This window comes from Lycium barbarum, chromosome 7 (genome assembly GCF_019175385.1).
Source record: "Lycium barbarum isolate Lr01 chromosome 7, ASM1917538v2, whole genome shotgun sequence".
NCBI classification, from domain to species: domain Eukaryota; kingdom Viridiplantae; phylum Streptophyta; class Magnoliopsida; order Solanales; family Solanaceae; genus Lycium; species Lycium barbarum.
In genome coordinates this window covers 124,154,357-124,174,835 of record NC_083343.1, presented here as the reverse complement: position 1 = coordinate 124,174,835, position 20,479 = coordinate 124,154,357, and the positions used below count along the sequence as shown (strand labels likewise).

Here is a 20,479-nt window from a genome sequence, read left to right as displayed (position 1 = left end):
GCCCTATTCATAACACGATTCGTGCCTAATAATATTTCATAAGGTAAAATTACTCAAATGACTACATTATGGTAGTTTCCTATCATTTATAGCTATCCTTTTAAATATTATCATTTGTAGTTATGTTTTCCCAAATTAAGGTATTTTTTCGGATGTATTTGATGCGTGTAAATTCATAGAAACACAGTAAAAAAGAAAACATATTCCTTGATTTTAGGCCATAATGGTGGGATCAATTAATTAGTTATTAATTGGTATTTTTTACCATACTCTTCCACAAAATCAGATTTTAGATTTATTTTCCATAACTATTTTCTATTCCTTCATCCAATCTTCAACATTCAAACGTAAAAAATCAAAAATTTGAAAACATTCAACAACCAATGTATTTGAAGTTTTCAATATTGATTTCGTTTTTTATTTACCCATGTATTTGATAGCATAACTAATGTATTTGAAGTTTCCAATCAAACTCCATGTATTTTATATTAAATATCATGTATTTGTGTGAGTAACAATTTGCATCACCCATGTATTTGATAGCATAACTAATGTATTTGAAGTTTCCAATCAAACCCCATGTATTTTATGTTAAATCCCATGTATTTGTGTGAGTAACAATTTGCATCACCCATGTATTTGATGGGATTAATTTGAACAAAATACATAAATATATAGAAAACTTACCATGTATTTGCGTCAGCCGTGTATTTGAAACTAGATGAACTGATGGAATTAATTTGAATAAAATACACAAATATATAGAATAACTTACAAAAATACACCACCAACCACAATAATCGGTAGTTATATCATAGAACATACACAAATACATATATTTTTCATCTTCTCAAAAACCCTAAAAAACTTTCTCTCTCCCCTTCTTTCGTGTGCGCCGCCATAACCACCACCACGGCCTGGAGCAAAAACAATCACTTCCACCAAGTTGTTTTTGTGGAAGAATAATAACAAAATAGCGAAAATTTCACGAAACAAAAGAGATGGGATAGAACGTGAAAGAGGCCCACTTTGACCACATATGCCTTGAATCGAAATAACCGTACTGAAAATACCATTTCGGATTGCAATATCCCAAAATGAAAAATCAAATTTTGCAGAAGGGTGAAGAGAGGAAGAAGACGACTATTTCACTGGACATTACAGATTCTTCCTTTTTTAAAAAGGTAAGAATTTATGAAAAAAGAGAGAGAATGGTAATGTATATTAAGTGATTAATATTGTTACCATTAAAAGGGGATATGGGATTGGGGGTGCTAATTTTTAGGTGTATTTGTGAAATGGTAATTGAAAGTTACTGTGTAGGTATAATAGTTAAATTAGAAAAGTATTTAGTTATTATTAGTAATTAAAATAAAAGGTAGTTATTACCACGAATTATGTATTAGAAGCAGCTATAACGAGTAAAAATTCCTATTCAGAATATAACATTTGCAGAACTTCTTCAATCCTGATTTCTTTGACAATTTGTTCTGGTAAATTCTATTCAGTCAATTTAAGAGCGAAATCAAATATAATATAGAAAAAGTATTATTCACTCTATTTCTTTTTACATGACACTATTATTATCTGACGGATCAAAAAGAATTTTTCTTTTATTGCTTCTTTCTTAAATATATAATTTTTTAATTATTAATTATTGTGACTTATGTACTCTTAAATTATTTGTTAAAGGGTCGATGACCCAAATACCAGTACTGCAAGCTAGTAGTACATTATATCCTTAAATTAGTACTATTAAATTTGAGTATTAATTTAATTTAAGTCAAAAGTTCCAAAAATGTGAGCTGTGTGCCAGCTTCGTTATTCTTCCTTTTTCCAAAAATATTAGTAAGAATTTTTCTAATATTCATCATTAAATTCCAATCAGCACCTACCCCGCCCCAACTCCCCATTTTTTGTTCCTAATTTTCTTTTGCTTCACCCTACTCCATTAGCTAAAAAGTTTGAATTAATTTCACGTATGAATGACAACGTATAGCATAAGGTATTATTCAAAACAAGTATGAGTTAAACCCATTAGATGTGAACGATGTAACGATAATTTGAAGGAATCCTTACGTATTATCAAGTCATGTCTAAAGTCAAAGCATATATTAAAATTTTTTATCTCACAGACTAAGATTATTGTCACGAATGCTTAATCATTGTGTGAATTGTTTAATGGTATTATAAATAATATTTGGCAATCTTCTTCTTGTACGTAGTGTTGTTCTTAATTTCTTATATAGGAAAAAACGAAAATTAAAATTTGATTGACAAAAGATCTTCACCTATAAAACTTATACGCAAACATATAGTAATTATTCCTAAGAAAATTGATGAAGTATTTCCTAGACAAATTTCTAGCTCTAAACAAGTCAAACGACAGCTTGGTGATCTCTTCCTGTGTAGAAGTCGTACTAAATTTGATATTGATGGTAGTGCCAAGATTTAAGAAGATGTTGCATTTGGAGGATTCTTAGAAACGAACAAAGAAAGTGGTATTTGGTTATTCGGGTAAGATGAAATCTATTTCAAGCTTCACCACAGAGCTATGAAGCATCAAACAAGTGTTAAAATTAGCAAAAAAAAAAAAGGGATATAAAGAACTAGAGGTGGAAACAGATCGACTGCCTACTTGTTGTCAGGCTTATCAAAGAGGACGACATACAACGTCATCCCCTCTCAAGACTATTATTGAAGACTGTAAGTATTTACTGAAAATCATCACGGCTATAATTATATATATCCGGAGGAAGGTGAACAAATGTGGAAGCATTTTGACAAACAAATTAAAGACCATAAATATGAAGAAGGTTTGATAGTCTCAGAAGATGCTCAAGGAAATGAATTTTTTTCTCCCAGTTCATTCAAGTCACACAGATTATGAATTTTTTTCAAGTTACCCATGCATGTACCCAAAAAACCAAAAAAGAAACAAAAAAAAGAAACAAAACAAAAAAAGGAGATGAGGAAGGGGCGCGAAATTATGATCTTAGCACAGGCGGATCTAGGAAATTAAAAAAATAAAAAATAAAATAAAAAATGGACATCTACGTCATTTTGTTCGTAATTTATGTTTTATGTTTCGTGAATTAAGAAAAATTAAAACATGTATCATATTAATCCACTATATATACATGCATTAACTCAAAATATTGATACCTCTCTATTCTTAATTAAAGAGCCCATAGATTTCGCGTGGGTAATGGGTTGCTGCCAATTATGACTCCCCCACAACATCGAGCACGTTACTACTCAATTATTCATCACCATAAACAACAAAAAGCCATCATAGAAATTATCATAGTTCATCCAAAAAAACATTATATTAATGGTAACGAACATACATGCTTCTAGTTTCTCTACAGTTTCCGTTTAACTGTCAACAATAATCGATCTTTAGAAAACTAATAAGTGCAAAAAATATGTACAACATTAATTATTGCTCATCTCTTTTCTCGTTTCTCTGTTCTTGAATGTATTTCCAATTCAAAACCTGGGACGACTCTCCGGCTAATCAACTCGTCCACTTTCTTGCCATCTCCAATCACATTCTCATGACAGAAATTTAAGTTGTAGGTCTAGACAGATGATCCACTTGTTTTGGAGAGTTAATATATTGAGAAAAAAATTGTCGTTTTGTACTAAAACTTTACCTATAGGTGTCTGTGTCCGTTGACTTAAAATCTTGATCCGTCTCTCATAGATTACCAGACAGACTTATTATGCAAAAGGGGTCTAGAATCGCCCCAGAAATCAAGGTTATTTCGAACATCCATGTGACAATATCTCTGAAAATCTTCAAAGTGCACGAAAAGTGACGTATTGTTGTTAGAGGAGTCGAATCGAGCCAAGTGATGAAGTAACTCTTCAAACAAATACTCGTCACAAGGAATAGCCAAAGGCCCATTGTTAGTAAAACCATACACTTCTTCTGCTTGTGACAACAATTTTTTGAACATTGGATGGTTCAAATAGGTTGCACGGACTACAAATCTCTTGTAATTGGGGCCCACCATAACCGCTATGTGACCCGATGGCACGTCGGTCGGGACGCGGAGACGGGACGTTGTGGCGGCCTTCTTCCTCCAGCGTTGTAGCATTTGGCGGAGCCTCACAATGTGGCGGATCTTGCTGCTGGCTGACATTTTTTTTTATAGAGAAAGTTAGTGTTTTCTTTCTTAAGTTTGGTGTTGTATGAGAAGGCAGGGTTTTGTTGAGTGGGGAAGGGGCAGCAATTTATAAGAGTTTTGAGTACTGGCGGTAATAGGTATGTCATACGTGCCATATAATGCAACACTATATTTTCTTTTGAATTAGGAAACCTATTTTCACTTGGCTTTGACTACAAACCTCAGTAGCCATTAGTTTAAAATGTAGTAAATCCTAAACCATTATCTTTACTTGTTACAGAAGATAACCTCTTTTATTTTCACGATTAAAAATCTCACGTTTTAAGAATGCTTATCCACCGGGTTACCTAATAGTGTACATACGTATGACTTAATCTCGCTTTGAATTATTATTCCAATATTATACGAACAAAATTATATATACGTTACCGATTTTATCACCTCGTATATTGTATCTCGTATATTGTATGTAGCAATTGTTCTTCAAATTTATGAATTTTCGAAAATCGAAGCTCCTAAAAACGTTTGAGGGTTGAATCCAACCAAAAACTCTTACAGAGTTGTGACTAACAGAAAATTGTTGTTTTATTTCCTTCTAAGAAGATTTTAAGGAAGAAAAAGTGTTCAACCTAAGCTGCTCTTTTATTCTGCAGTTGTAGTTCGGCATATGTACGAAGATGCTCTCTATTAATTTTACAGCTAGCTGGTGTTTTCATATTAAAACAAAACAAAGAACTGGCATTTGTTTAAGAAAAATTATAAAGAGAGGGTCCTCCAAATATGACAAAGACCCATGTGCGAAGATGCCTTTGATTTAATTTTATTTTCTTTAACATAAATCCTCAGCTAGCTGACAATATGTTTCTCTTTTATTTGCACCATAGCCTCTTTTCTCTCCTACTTTACATTCTTATTTGCATTTGATTTTTGACTAAGATTTAGGGTGGGTTAAAATTAGGCCAAACCCATCGGTCGACATCTGTGGTCGTCCAGTTCTTTCACTGAGCACTTAATGTGGACCTTATTTCATTTAAACACCTAATGTGGGCAATACCTGTTCCAGTTAGACAATTGTTGCACCGTTGGCATGTCGTGTGTTATCAGTCAAAAAAGCGCGCTTGTAACTTTTTTTTTTTAATCCTATGTGGCAGCCAACGGTATTATTACTTCCCCATTTATACATATCATATTCTCCACTTCAAAATAAAATCCAATTTAGCCCTAATTTTAGCCCCTTTTCACGATCAATTTTTCCCTCAAATTCAAGCTAATATTTTCTGCTTCATCTCGTTCGTTCCATTGCTGTTACTATTATGTCGAGTTTATCCGACTCTTTCATGGAGTTTTTTGATGAACATGCCCGATATTGTAGATGTGGTAATGAAGCATTATTGAAGACTTCTTGGACCCAATTAAACCCAGGTCGCAGATTTTTATGTTGTAAAATACCAAAGGTAAACTTATATCTTCATTCATTCCTTATTTAATTATTTATTAGATGATTAATTGTTGGGTTGAAAATTAGTTTTGTAGAAAATGGTGGTTGTGATTATTTCTTTTGGATTGAAGATAGGCACCCTGCGCAAGCAAATAGGGTGATGTGGGGTTTATTGAAGAAAGTGAAGGCTTTTGAGGAGAAAAGAATTCGAGCCAGAAATATGCTCATTGTTGCTGCCATTGTTGCTGGTTTTGTGATGCTCGGGATATGGAAAATCAAGCCAAATTGTTAGATGGAGCAGTACAATATGTGCTCCTTAAGTACTTGCCTTTTGCTAAGTTGTGTAGTTGTAATATTGTTAGGATTGTCGGAATGTAATTTGGTTACTGCATTGTTGTGACAATTTTGTATTTTGGCATAACTGAACTTTGGCCAACAGTCACTCATGTAAACCAGCATTTTGAATGAAATAAAAATGTTGTTTTGTATATAGTGTATTTGCCAACAATGCTCTGTTTTGAGCTCACACAGTTGCATAAAAACCTGGCCTGCTCTGTTTTGTATTTGCCAACAATGCTCTGTTTAAGCTACATATTATTGCCAACAACAGGTAGGTCAATGTTATTCAACACCAAAAGTAACTACAATTACATTAGCAGAACTGTTTAAACACCAACAACAGGTATATAATGGGCACAAAGTAACCCCAAATAGTAGCTAATATATTAACATGCTCAAGAATGAGCTCAAAGTTAGCATACAAGTAGCCAAAAGCAAACATTAAAATACTGCAAATTGTTTACTGCTACATACAAGTAGCAGATTGCCAAAATAACCATCCAAAAAGAGAAATTGTTTGGTGCCATATTACATTGCCAATTAAATACTACATCCTATCCTAATACTGCCAATTCTTCTTCTTCTTCTTCTTCTTCTTCTTCTTCTTGTTTGCCATCTGCCTCAATTGGGGGCCAGTGACAGCTTCCTTGTTTTTCCATCTCAATCCTCTAGCTTTATAACCAAGGTCTATGCCTGTTGGACTTGCATCCTTGTAAGCTAAATCAGTTTCTAGAATCCTTTGGCTTGATGCTCCTGGCTGCATTTTAGCAGAAAAATGAAGCATAATCAGTTTTGTTACATGTAGTTGTGTTTTAGAGACCAAAGTTAGAATTGACTTACATTTAGTATTTGAGTTCCACTTGTACTTGTGTATATGCCAAATCCAACATCAGCTGCCCTCTTGTGTCCCCTAGTTGCAGGTTCCTCTCCAGTTGCAACCTTGGCTCTCTTCTGGCCAGCAACTTGTCTTCTTCTAGGAGATAGTTGACTTGTTATTCCTCTTGTAATAGGAATACTTGTATCTGTAGGTGGGGCTGGCTGGCTTGAGCTTCTAACTCTTTTTGATTGATTCACCCTCCTAAATAGAAAAGTAGGAGTATCATGGAGAGGGTGGTACGTCTTCCTGCAACTCTATCTACACTAATCAATTTAGTTTTTGGGTTGGAGAAAAGAGGGCGTATACAAAGACGCGATTTCAGAATTTAAAGTTTATTGGTCGTACGATAATCTTAAGTTAATGTATAATAATAACTAACTTCATGAAAGATAAGACAAGTAATCTGAAAATAAAATCAGGTACACAATACTTCAAATATATTACTAATAATTTATGGATCTTTATACTTATAAGTATATATAAGTTAAATCTAATTCAAGCTGTAATAATACTCTATGTCTATTTGGAGAAAATATTTACCCGAAATGGCCCATATTTCTAATATTACCCGGAATGATCCTTTTATACATCATTATACATTTTTATACAAGTTTATACATTGTCTACAGTAAGTGTATAATGTTGTATATCGTATGTATAAACCCCATCCAAAAAAAAAAGTTGGCTATACGGATGTAAATAAAAAAATATGGTTACATGGATGTAATATTTTATGCTGGATTGTATATTATTAAAATGATCCCTTTTTCAAGACAAATAAGTGTTTATGATGAATTGAGGTAGGTGTAATCTCTTTCTGGTGCACCTATAAATCCAGTTTTCAAACCTTTCTGCAGTTCCAGCATATGATTTCATCATTTGTCTAACTATTTTCCTCACGTACGACTTTAGAGTCTTTGTTAATTTCTTGTTGAAGTCGTTATAGAAAAAAAAATAGTAGTAGAAAATTTCCTTCTTCATTTTCTTAAATGTTTCTTTTGAGTATTTTATTCGTGGCTATCGTTTAAACTAGAGTCTTAGAAAATTGGAAATTTCAAGCAAAATGATTAGTTTAGTTCCATTTATCTAGCCAGCTTGGACCACATATAAGAATGTATTTTAGCGTTAGTCAAACTAGTGTGTTAATTTAAAAGTTCCCACAGCGTGAAAAAATGTTGGGTAGGCTAATAAAATTTCATATTGATAGTTAAAAAGGAAAAAAAATTACATTTAAGGTGTAGGATATTCTTTTAAAAAAAAAAAAAAATCTTTAATAGTGTGAAACTTTTGAAAAAAAATTGCGTCGATTTGACCCAAAAAGGATAATATCAGCCATGATGAAAGTATATTTGGATTGTTTTAGCTTAATAACTTATATTAGAGTTAATGATTCTGCGATATGGTCGAGTATGTAGATGACAGAGTGATAGCGTGAAGCCAGGCTAACTGCCTTTGTCTGTCTACGGGCTGATTTACACTTTTGTGTGTCTACGGGCTGATTTACTTTCTTTACATGTAGCTTTCGAGATGCACACTAACAAATCAGTGGGATTTTGGTGGCCACAATACTCTATAAATGGCGACACCGAATTAATTATGGTCTCCAGATAAGCTCATGAGATGATGGATTATGTAAAATTTATTAGTTCAAGAAAAAATTGTTGGAAATGCGAACAAAGTTTCAAATAGATAGCTGGAAAGAAACAAATGCTATATATAAGATGTAAGATACTCTTAATAATGTTAGACCTTTTGAAAAAAAAAATATATGAATTTTGCTCAAAGCGAACACTATCAAGCCAATAAAAGCATATTTAAGTTGTTTTATCCCAACCACATGCAACTTAAAAGTTTCTTTCAGTCGAATTTCCGAAAATGGAAGCTCATAAAAACGTTATATTCTCCAAATTACGAACTATTGAGTGTTGAAGCCAATAGTTTAAAGAAATTTTTAATTAAAGACGAAAAAATTGATCAACATAAGCTGCTCTATTATTCAGCAGTGGTAGTTGGGCCTGTACGAAGATGCTGCTATAACCCTTTAATATTACATTTTCAGTTTCAAATGAAAACAAAACAACTATAAATGGTTTGCATTTTTTAAGGGAAGTTAAACATTTTTTGGTCCTCCAAATATGACCACGCCGCATATGCAAAGATGCCTTTGATTTAATTTCATTTTCCTTAACATTAATTCAGGGTGGGTTAAAATGGACAAATCATTAACCTATCCAAACTTAGGTAAGTCGTGCAGATCATGTTTTCATGAGTTAATTTTACCGTCGCATCCGCTCATAGAAATTTTGGGGTTAAACTGCAAAGTTCTTTAATTACTTTATACCATGTGGTTTTTTGGTCGAAAGGTTTTTGAAGAACCCAAAACAGTTGGGGGTTGCAAAAATGCAACAATGGACTAATAAAATGTCACAAAAGAAGTGATTGATTGCTCATGAAGGGATAGTGGAAAACTGAAATTGAGGCCCTAGCTCGTTCATGTTCAGAAGTAAAAAGGCAAACAGTACGTATAGTACTATCATTATTCATTTCTATAGATAATATTGGATTGGTGCGAGAATAGTTTGATTAGTCACCTCGTTATAAAATACATTTATCAACTTTAACAAACAAAATGTTCAGAGAACAAAACATTTCTTTCCTTTGGCTTTGAGACGTGCTTCAAATTTCCATTACATACAATTTTGGCATATTCAAAGCCGCAGGTGCAATTGCACACGTGTAAAACTCAAAACTAATTGTCTTGCTAATATGATCCAAAGCAAGGATCGCTTAGACACAAGATAAGATCAAAATCCCTATAAATCTAATTAATTGGTATATATATACATTTGACTGTTTTAAAATCATAATTAAACAGGTTCTCACATGGTTTTCTGACAAAAATACAAACAACGTATACATAAAGATACAAACGACGTAACATTTGCATTATGAAAATCATACATGTATGCATTGTTGCAGTACTCATACCTAATTAATGATCTACGGTTAATTGGAGTGATCAAAAACTTGATACACGTTCATTCAACAGCACGGCTTCAATCATTGTTGGATATGTAATCTTTGACTATAAGATTTTGTTACATGTGTATACGGTAAAAACCGGATAAGTGTAGACCGGTGAGACAAGGGTCCGAAGGAAGAAGAGGACAAAAGCATACATGAAGACTTCCATTCTGAACCGGAGGAGCGCAATGACCGGGGCTAAGCAGAGGCACCATTTGATCCGGTTTCTTCATCACCGGGTCGGTCGAGGCCGTTAGTCCGATTATCCGTGGTCGTGGGTCCGGAAGAGCCGTTGCACGTGAGCCACACGTCGGTAGCGTCCTGCCATGGTCAACCACCAACCATGCGTGTGTCAGACAGTACGACCAACCTAACCCACTCAGAGTTGTCCTTTCTCTTTTTTTTTTAATGATTAGTATTGTATGAAGCCCATGAAGGCAACACTATAAATAGAGTTCATCCCTCTCCTTTGAGTGGGTTGGCCTCTTTACATCAAGAACACTTTGTAATAGCAATATATATACAAGATCTCTCTCTCAAACATCTAATTTTGGTCGCATTTGTTGTGTTCATCTCTTGCATTACTTCAACCGAATAGCACTCACACATTAGTGAACATATAAGTATATAGCGAACCATCGATTATCATTGCCCCCGCCGCATTATATCTATATTTATATCTTTCTTTTATCAAGTAGATTGAGACTTAGCCACATATCTTGTACCCACTCACAAATTTAATTGATTATCCAAATTCGGGGTAAACAGTTTGGCGCCCACCGTGGGGCCAAGATAATAGTGGCCTTTTGTCTTGATCTCTACCTTACCCATCTAAATCAAAAACACCTTCTGTTCGTATTTGAAAAAACGGACTAAATGGCTGACAGTGGGCAATCCGGTCACGTTAACAACAACGAAATCGTGGCCGAAAACGAAGGAAGGGGTCCACGAGGGCCACCAAACCCATCTGATCCTAACCTCGTTAATTCGAGAGAGGGCCTCAACCAACGAAACACCATGGGCCAGGAGAATGCCACTTTACCGGCCACTGACCCTATAAATACCCACCATTCTGTTACCCTGTCCCGGGCACAGGATCGGAAAGAACTAGGTACATCCAATGATAATATTGACCTACGTTTAATTTTTGAAATGTTGCAGGAGCAAAGAGCGGCGATTGCCGAGCAGGGAATCGCAATAGCCCGGTTGCAGAACGGAGGGGATACAACGACCCCGAAAAAAATGAGCGGTGTTGCTGAACCCAGAAGGGAGGAGGCACGTGTCATTGAGAGCAATGGATCCGGAGCTGGATCCTCGACCGAGGTCCTAAAAATGCTCGAAACCTTGGCAAAACGGGTAGACACGGCCGAGAAGAGGGTCGAAACGTACAACTCTCAGGTGGATCAAATCCTGGGGGCCCCGCCTTTACTGAAAGGGCCGGATTCGAAGAGGTGTCACACCCCATTTTAACCTGGGTTAGAGCGGAGTACAACATATTGGTGATTCCTAAATTTGTTTTTATTTAAAGGAGTCGCCACCTAATTGATTTTTTACGGTGAATTAGGACACCTAATTATTAACTAAGGTAAAGTTAAAACTAAACCTCTGTTAATGGTCTGCTTAACCAGTGTGATTCTAGGTACGGGTTCTATATTATCCTAAAGGGAAGGGGTTAGGCATCCTTTAGAATCCGTTAACTCACGGTTATCCGACTAAACTTAGATTAATTAATCAATGTTGGATATAGTGTTTAAATTTTAAAGGAAAGCTTGTGCAAATAAGACTTGTAAAAAAAATATAACAATTTATGCAAAAGAGGATTTTAAAAACGTCATTTTCTATAAAGAAAGAAGATTTTAAATAACGAAAAAATGAAATGGGACTAATAATTCGCATAAAAGGGATTTTAGAATACTATTTGAAATAAAAGTTTATAAGTGCTGCTAAGGCTCTTAAATAAAATGCTAATAAAATCTATAGAAAAGAATATAATAATTTGTATAAAAGGAGACTTCAAATGCCATAAAATTTATAAATATTGTTAAGACTTTAAAAAAAATGCTATTTAGAATGAAATTTGTAGAAAATATAATAATTCGCATAAAAAGAAACTTCAAATTCTATTTAAAATAAACTTATAAAAATAAGATTTTGCAAAAAATAGAAGAAAACGCAAATTTGTGCAGTGTTTTAATGAATATTTAAACAATTCTGAACGATGGTATATTAATTTACGTTGAGTTTCAAAAAATATAAATGAGATACAAAATAACTAGTAAGTTTCTTCATCCCCCCCCCTTTTTTTTTTTAACTATGCTTAATTAAGGATATTACATGATTGACTCAAACTTTGAAGGGTTATTTAAAATATGTCTAAAATTACATTCGCACATTAGTGATGTCTTGAAATTAGTATAATAAGAATAAAACGTGATTCCTTTAACTCAAAATGAATTTATGTCATTAATTATTCGGGGGGTAAAATATTCTAGAGGTTGATTTGTGAGTTTTTTTTTTTCTAGGTTTACTACCCAATATGTTAAGATTGATTCACTAAATTCACTAAGTTCATCTAAATCAGGAAGAACAAAACAAAGTAAAATATTAGTCACCCAGTACAAATCAAATGAAAATGAAATATAAAAAGGAGTAAATCAAATGGGCCCAGCCCATTTTGGGGCTGTTGGGCCTATTTGCTGTTGGGCTTCGGCCCAACAACTCTCTCTCCCCCTTTTTTTTTTTTTTTTTTTTTTTTGGATCTGGGCGCTGCTGCTGCTGGAATTGGGCCTGGCCCAGAATATTGATTTTTTTTTTGTGTAGTTGATGGGGCCGACTCGATAAAAGTGCTTCGTTGGGATTTTACCCAACATCGGATGCAGGAGAAGACGAGTCCCTCGGACTCACGCGCGGTAATCACGCATAAAAAAAAAATGAAAAGGAAGAGGATTAGTACCTGAACAATAAATAAGACTGGACATATGTATAATATAAATTCAGAACAGATCCGTGGATTATGTATATACCGCGTATATTTGCATAATTCAGGTACAACACAATTTAATTTACAAGCAGAACAACACTTAGACATGGCAGAATCCAAAACCGTATAACATTTGTGCATTTAAGCATGAACGGGATTGAGATAAGCAAATAGAAACGAAAGTGTTTTATATCATAAGGACGGGAAACAACAGGTATACCACTGACACTGGAAAGCAATTAGAAAGCATGGTATACCACTGATACTGGAAGACAACTGGAAAGAATGGTACATGCAGGTATACCACTGGTATACCACTGATACGCCCCCCTTATCCCTCCTTAAAATTTTCTAAGCATAGAGTGTGATATACATCAATGTACCACTTAAATATGATGCTTTTGCTCTGAAATTCACTAAGTATAGGCAGCTATATATACCCGATATACCTCTCATATACCTAGGATATAGAGGGCAAAACCGCCAAGAAGAGCATACCCTCTTATATCCACCTAGAGCTCACATTGTGTCATATATTTATACTCAGATTTGTACTCTCAAACTTAATAAAACACTGCCCAATAAACACAACTTGGAATCAGATTAATAAGAAAGATTCAGCAAGACCAAAATTTACTGGACACAGTAGGAAAAAATGGTCTAGTGCCTGATACATATTAATCAGCATATAGGAAGACAAGTTACAGCAATGTCATAATGAAGCAAAGGGGTCACAATACAAGTTCTAAAGTATTCATATCACACATCATGAGCTAATCATGGAATACAGTAGATATATTTTAAACAGCAAGTAGTGGTAAAAGATTATGCATAGGAAAAACTCCAAAGTTTACCCAAAAACAAGAAAAAAGGCTTTAGGATAGACATAGGTGTGAAAAAAAAAAAAACTTCAATATAGCATGATACTAAGTTCGTTTATATCCAGAGTTTTTATAATTAGTCTCAGACAAGGAAATCCAATCACAAATTCAACTTCACGTAAATTTTAGATATGATCAGATCCCTTTAAGGCTTAATCCATTCCTAATGAGTCGATTAGGTGAGTGCAGATCCATCAGAGTCCCATTTTAGCCTTATCTCTTACTTCGAAGCCTCTAATTCTTACTACGCAGTTTCGGAGCTCATAATCAAATAGACAATGTCATATTTTACTTCGTTAAACACTTTGACATAACAAAAAGGGTGATCGATACAGGTAAATCAACACAAAACAGTTAAATGCACATAGATGTTCACAACAATTTCAATTAGTCATTTGTTTTGCAGGCAAAGGTAGTTAGAAGCTTATCTTTAGGAGTAGAGGGATCTAGTTCAAGGGTGTTTCAAATGCCAAATAATCAAGCAATAAGGTTCTATGTCATTTTTTAAAACTAGTTTTATCCCTTAAAGAGGTGGAAAATACTAAGTGAGCAATCCTACAAGTTCAACAAGTATGACAGGTTCGCAAGGTCAGTCATGATAAACTATTAATCATTTTTTTTTAACCTCTAAACTGTTTCAGTATAAGGCAGGTTAACAACAGAATTTTCAGGACATTCTAACCTTGTTTTGTCCCCAGAATTTGCACAAAAAAAAAGAAAACACATATGCAGTTAGAGTCTATAAAGGTCGCACTGAACGGATTTTCTTGCCAGATAAATCAACAGATTCATATAGTCATCTTCCAAAGGAGAGTCTAAACAGGCACTTAACAACAACACACTTGAGTTATTTATAGCATTTCTTCATCATTTAATCAAAACTATATTTCTATATTTAGCCCAATAAATAAGCTAACAAGATTCTAGACAGGATTATATCATGTGCTTGGGAAAGTGGCAGGCAGAACATAGGCAAATATACATAATAGCTTGATTCAGGACTGCTAATACTTGGATCTTGCTAACAGCGGATAACTAGTTTATTTTAACCAGAGCACCCCATAAATCAGCTGAACTAACATGTCATACCTTTCCTACCTTAAATATGCCAGACCAGTGTAATACTTAAGGCGTATTTAAAACAAGCTAAACCGAACCTAAAAAAAACGACATGCTCAAATAGACCTTGCCCATACGTTTCAGGCTAAACTAAAACAGTTCGACGCATAAAACCACATAAATCACATACGATAGGCTTAAATACCTAATTGACATTATTTGACTAATTTACTAACATGCAAAATGCTTTAATTACTGATTCAGCGTAAAAGAAACAGGGCTAACAAATTACATAAGAACTAAACAAACCCAAAACTAATACATAAACGGATTATCCCACCAACATAAACTAACTAGCATACTTAGGATAAACACATAACACATAACAAATAATGAAAACATAAGATGTAGAAAACAAAAATCAAATAGAAGGGAGATTACCAACCTTTTTCGAGTGCAGCGAACTAAGTGCGAAGCCTCAGATCTACGCTCGGACACCGCCAAAATAGAGCTCGCATGCGCTCGGATCAAACAAAACCAAGAGAATAGAACAAAACAAAAATAACTTTTGATTTTTTTGGAGGGATTAAGAGAGATTAAACACTGCTAAATGGAACCCGCTTTTTTAGGGGATTTATCGACTGAAAAGCTTCGATTGTTTTTCAAGTGAAAGGGGTTTCTGAATCGACCGGAAATCAAACAAATCGATTTCGTTCTTCTTTTTTTCAGAGGATTTTTGGTCCGTTTCTGTTTGTTTTCTCCTCCTTCTCCTCCTTCTCCTCCCCCCAGTTCTACTGGAAAATCTCATATTTAAAGGGAGATTAGGGTTTTCTTGACGAAGAGAGAGAGAGGACCGGGGGAAAGGGTATGGTGGGAGACAACGAAAAATGGGAGTGAGGTAGGCGGCGGTGGTGGCGGGGAACAGGGGATAGTGGGAGCGGCGGCAAGGAGAAAAAGGGAAAAGAGAACGGAGGAAAAGGAGAGAGGAAAGGTGAGAGGCGGAGGCGGAAAAAAATGGGAAACCTTTTAGGGTTTCCCTTGTTTTAATGAACATATGTCGGACCCGGTCCATTTGTGGACCGGGTCAATTTTAGACTGGGTTCTAAAAGGATGGACTAGTGAATTAAAACATGTACTGGTTTTAAAAATTGAGATAAAAGCCTGGTCTAGTCCAAAAAAAAATTAGGAGTTAATCGGACTTTGATTTGGGGTCCGGTAAGTCAAAAATACGGACTGAGTGCAAGAAATAGTTTGGCTTCTAAATTTGAATAAGAGACACATTTTGATTAAAGATGTACTAAGGGTGCCAGAATATCATCTAATACGGAAATACTTAATTATAAAAAGACCCGGGTAAAAATTATATGATGTCGCAAGTGGCCGTGCTATAATATTTAATAGCAAAACGCTATCATAAGAAATGTGCGAAATAAATGCGATGTGTGTGCGGAAGTTGGTAGAAACGTCGAAAAATGCAAGTTTCAATAATACTAAATAATAGCAGCAAATAAATAGCGGTAGTGATACTGTTAATAACAATAACGATAATGGTAATAATGATAACGTTGATGATAAATGGTGATAAAACAATAATAGATATAATAATAATAGTAAATAACAAATATTGATAATTAGAAATGATAATAACTAATAAAGCTAATAAAGATGATAGTAATTAATAATAAACAATAAATAACAATTATTGAAAATAACAAAATGATAATAACTTAATAATAATAACAATAATAGGGGAAATAATAAAATAATAATGATGATAATAATAAGAGAGATAATGATGATAATAATAATAATAAATAACAATTAATGATAAAATAATGATAATAATTAATAATAAAAAATAACGATGATTAATAAATTGATAACAAATAACGCTGATAATAATTATTATTAATAATAATAATAATAATGATAATAATAATAGTTGTAACAGAATAATGAAACGCCGTTATTGATAGGGACTAATAACTATAGTAAACATAATATATATTATTATTTTTTTTTTTTTTTATTTTATTTTTATTTTATTTTATTTTATTAAAATATTAGAAGCGCAAAATATATATTTTGGAGGAGAGGCGGGACAAAATTGGGTGTCAACAACTTGTCCCTCTTTGCCTGATAATGATGAAAGAATTTTCGGGCAAAGACGTTGACTTAGTAGCCTATTTTGTCCCGGCTAGAGGATTATGAAGGACTAAGGGTAAATAAAATTACGGCCGAACTCTGGTCTTTGAATCGCCTACATATCTCGGGTTGCACGAGAATCAGGCCGTGTGTAGTTCTGGAAAGACTATGACACCTATGACTGGCAACTCACGATTTGATGCGGATCTCCGCAAAATATTGTCCCAGTGTCGAATTATGATGACACTGGGTATCGTGATAGAAACCTGAAAATTGATTGTGCTGGAATGTGAACGGGAAATTCGAATTTGGAGCCGAGTGTTCGAGGTAGATCTTTGACCTTTGTCGAGAAGTCTGCTTGTCCTTCCCGACGTATTGCCCCAGTTCGCTGCCGAAGAAATAGTTCCACGTTGCGCTAAAGCTCCTGCGAAACTAAAACTGGATGAAAATAGTCAGTAAGAATAAGTATTGAAATACAGTGACGCAAGTGCGGTGCGATGCGGCTGCGCATGTGCAGGGTATTAATAAAATAATGATAATAGAACGAAGCACGTGCGGTGCAACGTCTTTATGCGGAAATTTAGAAGGGCGGTGCATGGCCCAGTAAACATATGAACGCGATGCGAAGAGCGGTGCACAGCTCACGCATCATATGAAAGGCGGTGCATGGCCTTGTGCAGAAATTTAAAAGGGCGGTGCATAGCCCATGTGATATATGAAAGGCGGTGCTCAGCCTTATGCAGAAATTTACAAGGGCGGTGCATGGCCCATGTAATATATGAAAGCGATGCGAAGAGCGGTGCGCAGCTCATGCGTCATATGAAAGGCGGTGCATGGCCTTATGCAAAAAATTTAAAAGGGCGGTGCATGGCCCAGGCAATATGAAAGTGATGCGAAGGGCGGTGCGCAGCCCACGCATCATATGAAAGGCGGTGCATGGCCTTATGCAGAAATTTAAAAGGGCGGTGCATGGCCCATGTAATATGAAAGCGATGCGAAGAGCGGTGCGCAGCTCATGCATCATATGAAAGGCGGTGCATGGCCTTATGCAGAAATTTAAAAGGGCGGTGCATGGCCCATGTAATATGAAAGCGATGCGAAGGGCGGTGCGCAGCCCATGCATCATATGAAAGGCGGTGCATGGCCTTATGCAGAAATTTAAAAAGGGCGGTGCATGGCCCAGTAGATATATGAAAGCGATGCGAAGGGCGGTGCGCAGCCCATGCATCATATGAAAGGCGGTGCATGGCCTTATGCAGAAATTTAAAAGGGCGGTGCATGGCCCATGTAATATGAAAGTGATGCGAAGGGCGGTGCGCAGCCCACGCATCATATGAAAGGCGGTGCATGGCCTTATGCAGAAATTTAAAAGGGCGGTGCATGGCCCATGTAATATGAAAGCGATGCGAAGAGCGGTGCGCAGCTCATGCATCATATGAAAGGCGGTGCATGGCCTTATGCAGAAATTTAAAAGGGCGGTGCATGGCCCATGTAATATGAAAGCGATGCGAAGGGCGGTGCGCAGCCCATGCATCATATGAAAGGCGGTGCATGGCCTTATGCAGAAATTTAAAAAGGGCGGTGCATGGCCCAGTAGATATATGAAAGCGATGCGAAGGGCGGTGCGCAGCCCATGCATCATATGAAAGGCGGTGCATGGCCTTATGCAGAAATTTAAAAGGGCGGTGCATGGCCCATGTAATATGAAAGTGATGCGAAGGGCGGTGCGCAGCCCACGCATCATATGAAAGGCGGTGCATGGCCTTATGCAGAAATTTAAAAGGGCGGTGCATGGCCCAGTAAATATAAAAAAAAGCGATGCGAAGAGCGGTGCGCAGCTCATGCATCATATGAAAGGCGGTGCATGGCCGTATGCAGAAATTTAAAAAGGGCGGTGCATGGCCTAGGCAATATGAAAGTGATGCGAAGGGCGGTGCGCAGCCCACGCATCATATGAAAGGCGGTGCATGGCCTTATGCAGAAATTTAAAAGGGCGGTGCATGGCCCAGTAAATATATGAAAGCGATGCGAAGAGCGGTGCGCAGCTCATGCATCATATGAAAGGCGGTGCATGGCCTTATGCAAAAATTTAAAAGGGCGGTGCATGGCCCATGTAATATGAAAGTGATGCGAAGGGCGGTGCGCAGCCCACGCATCATATGAAAGGCGGTGCATGGCCTTATGCAGAAATTTAAAAGGGCGGTGCATGGCCCAGTAAATATAAAAAAAAGCGATGCGAAGAGCGGTGCGCAGCTCATGCATCATATGAAAGGCGGTGCATGGCCTTATGCAGAAATTTAAAAAGGGCGGTGCATGGCCCAGGCAATATGAAAGTGATGCGAAGGGCGGTGCGCAGCCCACGCATCATATGAAAGGCGGTGCATGGCCTTATGCAGAAATTTAAAAGGGCGGTGCATGGCCCAGTAAATATATGAAAGCGATGCGAAGAGCGGTGCGCAGCTCATGCATCATATGAAAGGCGGTGAGTAATTCAGGTGCAGTGCAATGCGGATGCAAGCACACGCAGTGGCATTTAAAAAAGGATAAAAGCAATGTATTCGAAGGCAATACAGAATATTTGCATTGATATATATTTGAAGAAAATAATTTGCAAGATTAGCTTATTGTGATCGCCGAAAGTTATTGATATTTGAAGATATAATTGATAGAAGAATGCTCAAACCGTTTGACGCGTCATCCTTACAAGGTCGTGCCTACCTCGCTCCTGCAACTTGGCAACCTGCATCCAAAGAAAATTTTTGTAAGTTTCGGGGAGGGGGTTGATTCGCGTTGACTTGAGGATCCGGCTCTTGGCGCTTCATGCCTACAACTTTCTATGAACTTGTAGCCTCCGCTAATTCTGAGTCTTGGCCGACTAGTAAACAGTCTGATTACGATCACATTATTTTGGAAGAAAATAGACATAGTAAAATATATGTATGGTGATAAATAACTTTTGCTGAACTCGGAACTGTGACACATTGTGAAACAAAGCGAATGCCCCTCTTCCGAAGTTTTCTTCTGCCCGACGACTCTGTTGAAAACATTCTCCCGAGCCTGTCGATGTTATCCTGAGGCGATCCCTCTTTTTTTTTTTTTTTTTTTTTTTTCAAAATGGCGAGACCGAGCCTACATAGGCTGCCTACGTATCCCACTAGGGGAATCAGGTCGAGTGTAGTTCAAATTACAAGCCAAACTGCGATTGGGGAGAATAAAATGATGTGACCGAGGCCTATGCGGGCCGCCTACGTATCCCCCATGGGAATCAGGTTAGGCGTAGTTCATATTACAAGCAAAATAAAATTGGAATTTTGAAGTGATGTGACCGAGGCCTATGCGGGCCGCCTACGTATCCCCCATGGGAATCAGGTCAGGCGTAGTTCATATTACAAGCAAAATAAAATTGGAATTTTGAAGTGATGTGACCGAGGCCTATGCGGGCCGCCTACGTATCCCCCATGGGAATCAGGTCAGGCGTAGTTCATATTACAAGCAAAATAAAATTGGAATTTTGAAGTGATGTGACCGAGGCCTATGCGGGCCGCCTACGTATCCCCCATGGGAATCAGGTCAGGCGTAGTTCATATTACAAGCAAAATA

The 20,479-nt window shown here is 36.4% G+C and overlaps 1 protein-coding gene across 1 annotated transcript; it reads right to left on the bottom strand.

Moving 5' to 3' along the window:
* Window positions 1-2,399: 2,399 nt before the first annotated feature.
* Window positions 2,400-4,357, bottom strand: LOC132602571 (protein SMALL AUXIN UP-REGULATED RNA 12-like). Its single transcript, XM_060315390.1, has one exon. It carries the CDS (start codon window positions 4,149-4,151, stop codon window positions 3,711-3,713), a length of 441 nt encoding a protein of 146 aa, XP_060171373.1. The 5' UTR covers window positions 4,152-4,357; the 3' UTR covers window positions 2,400-3,710.
* Between the last annotated feature and the right edge of the window lie 16,122 nt (window positions 4,358-20,479).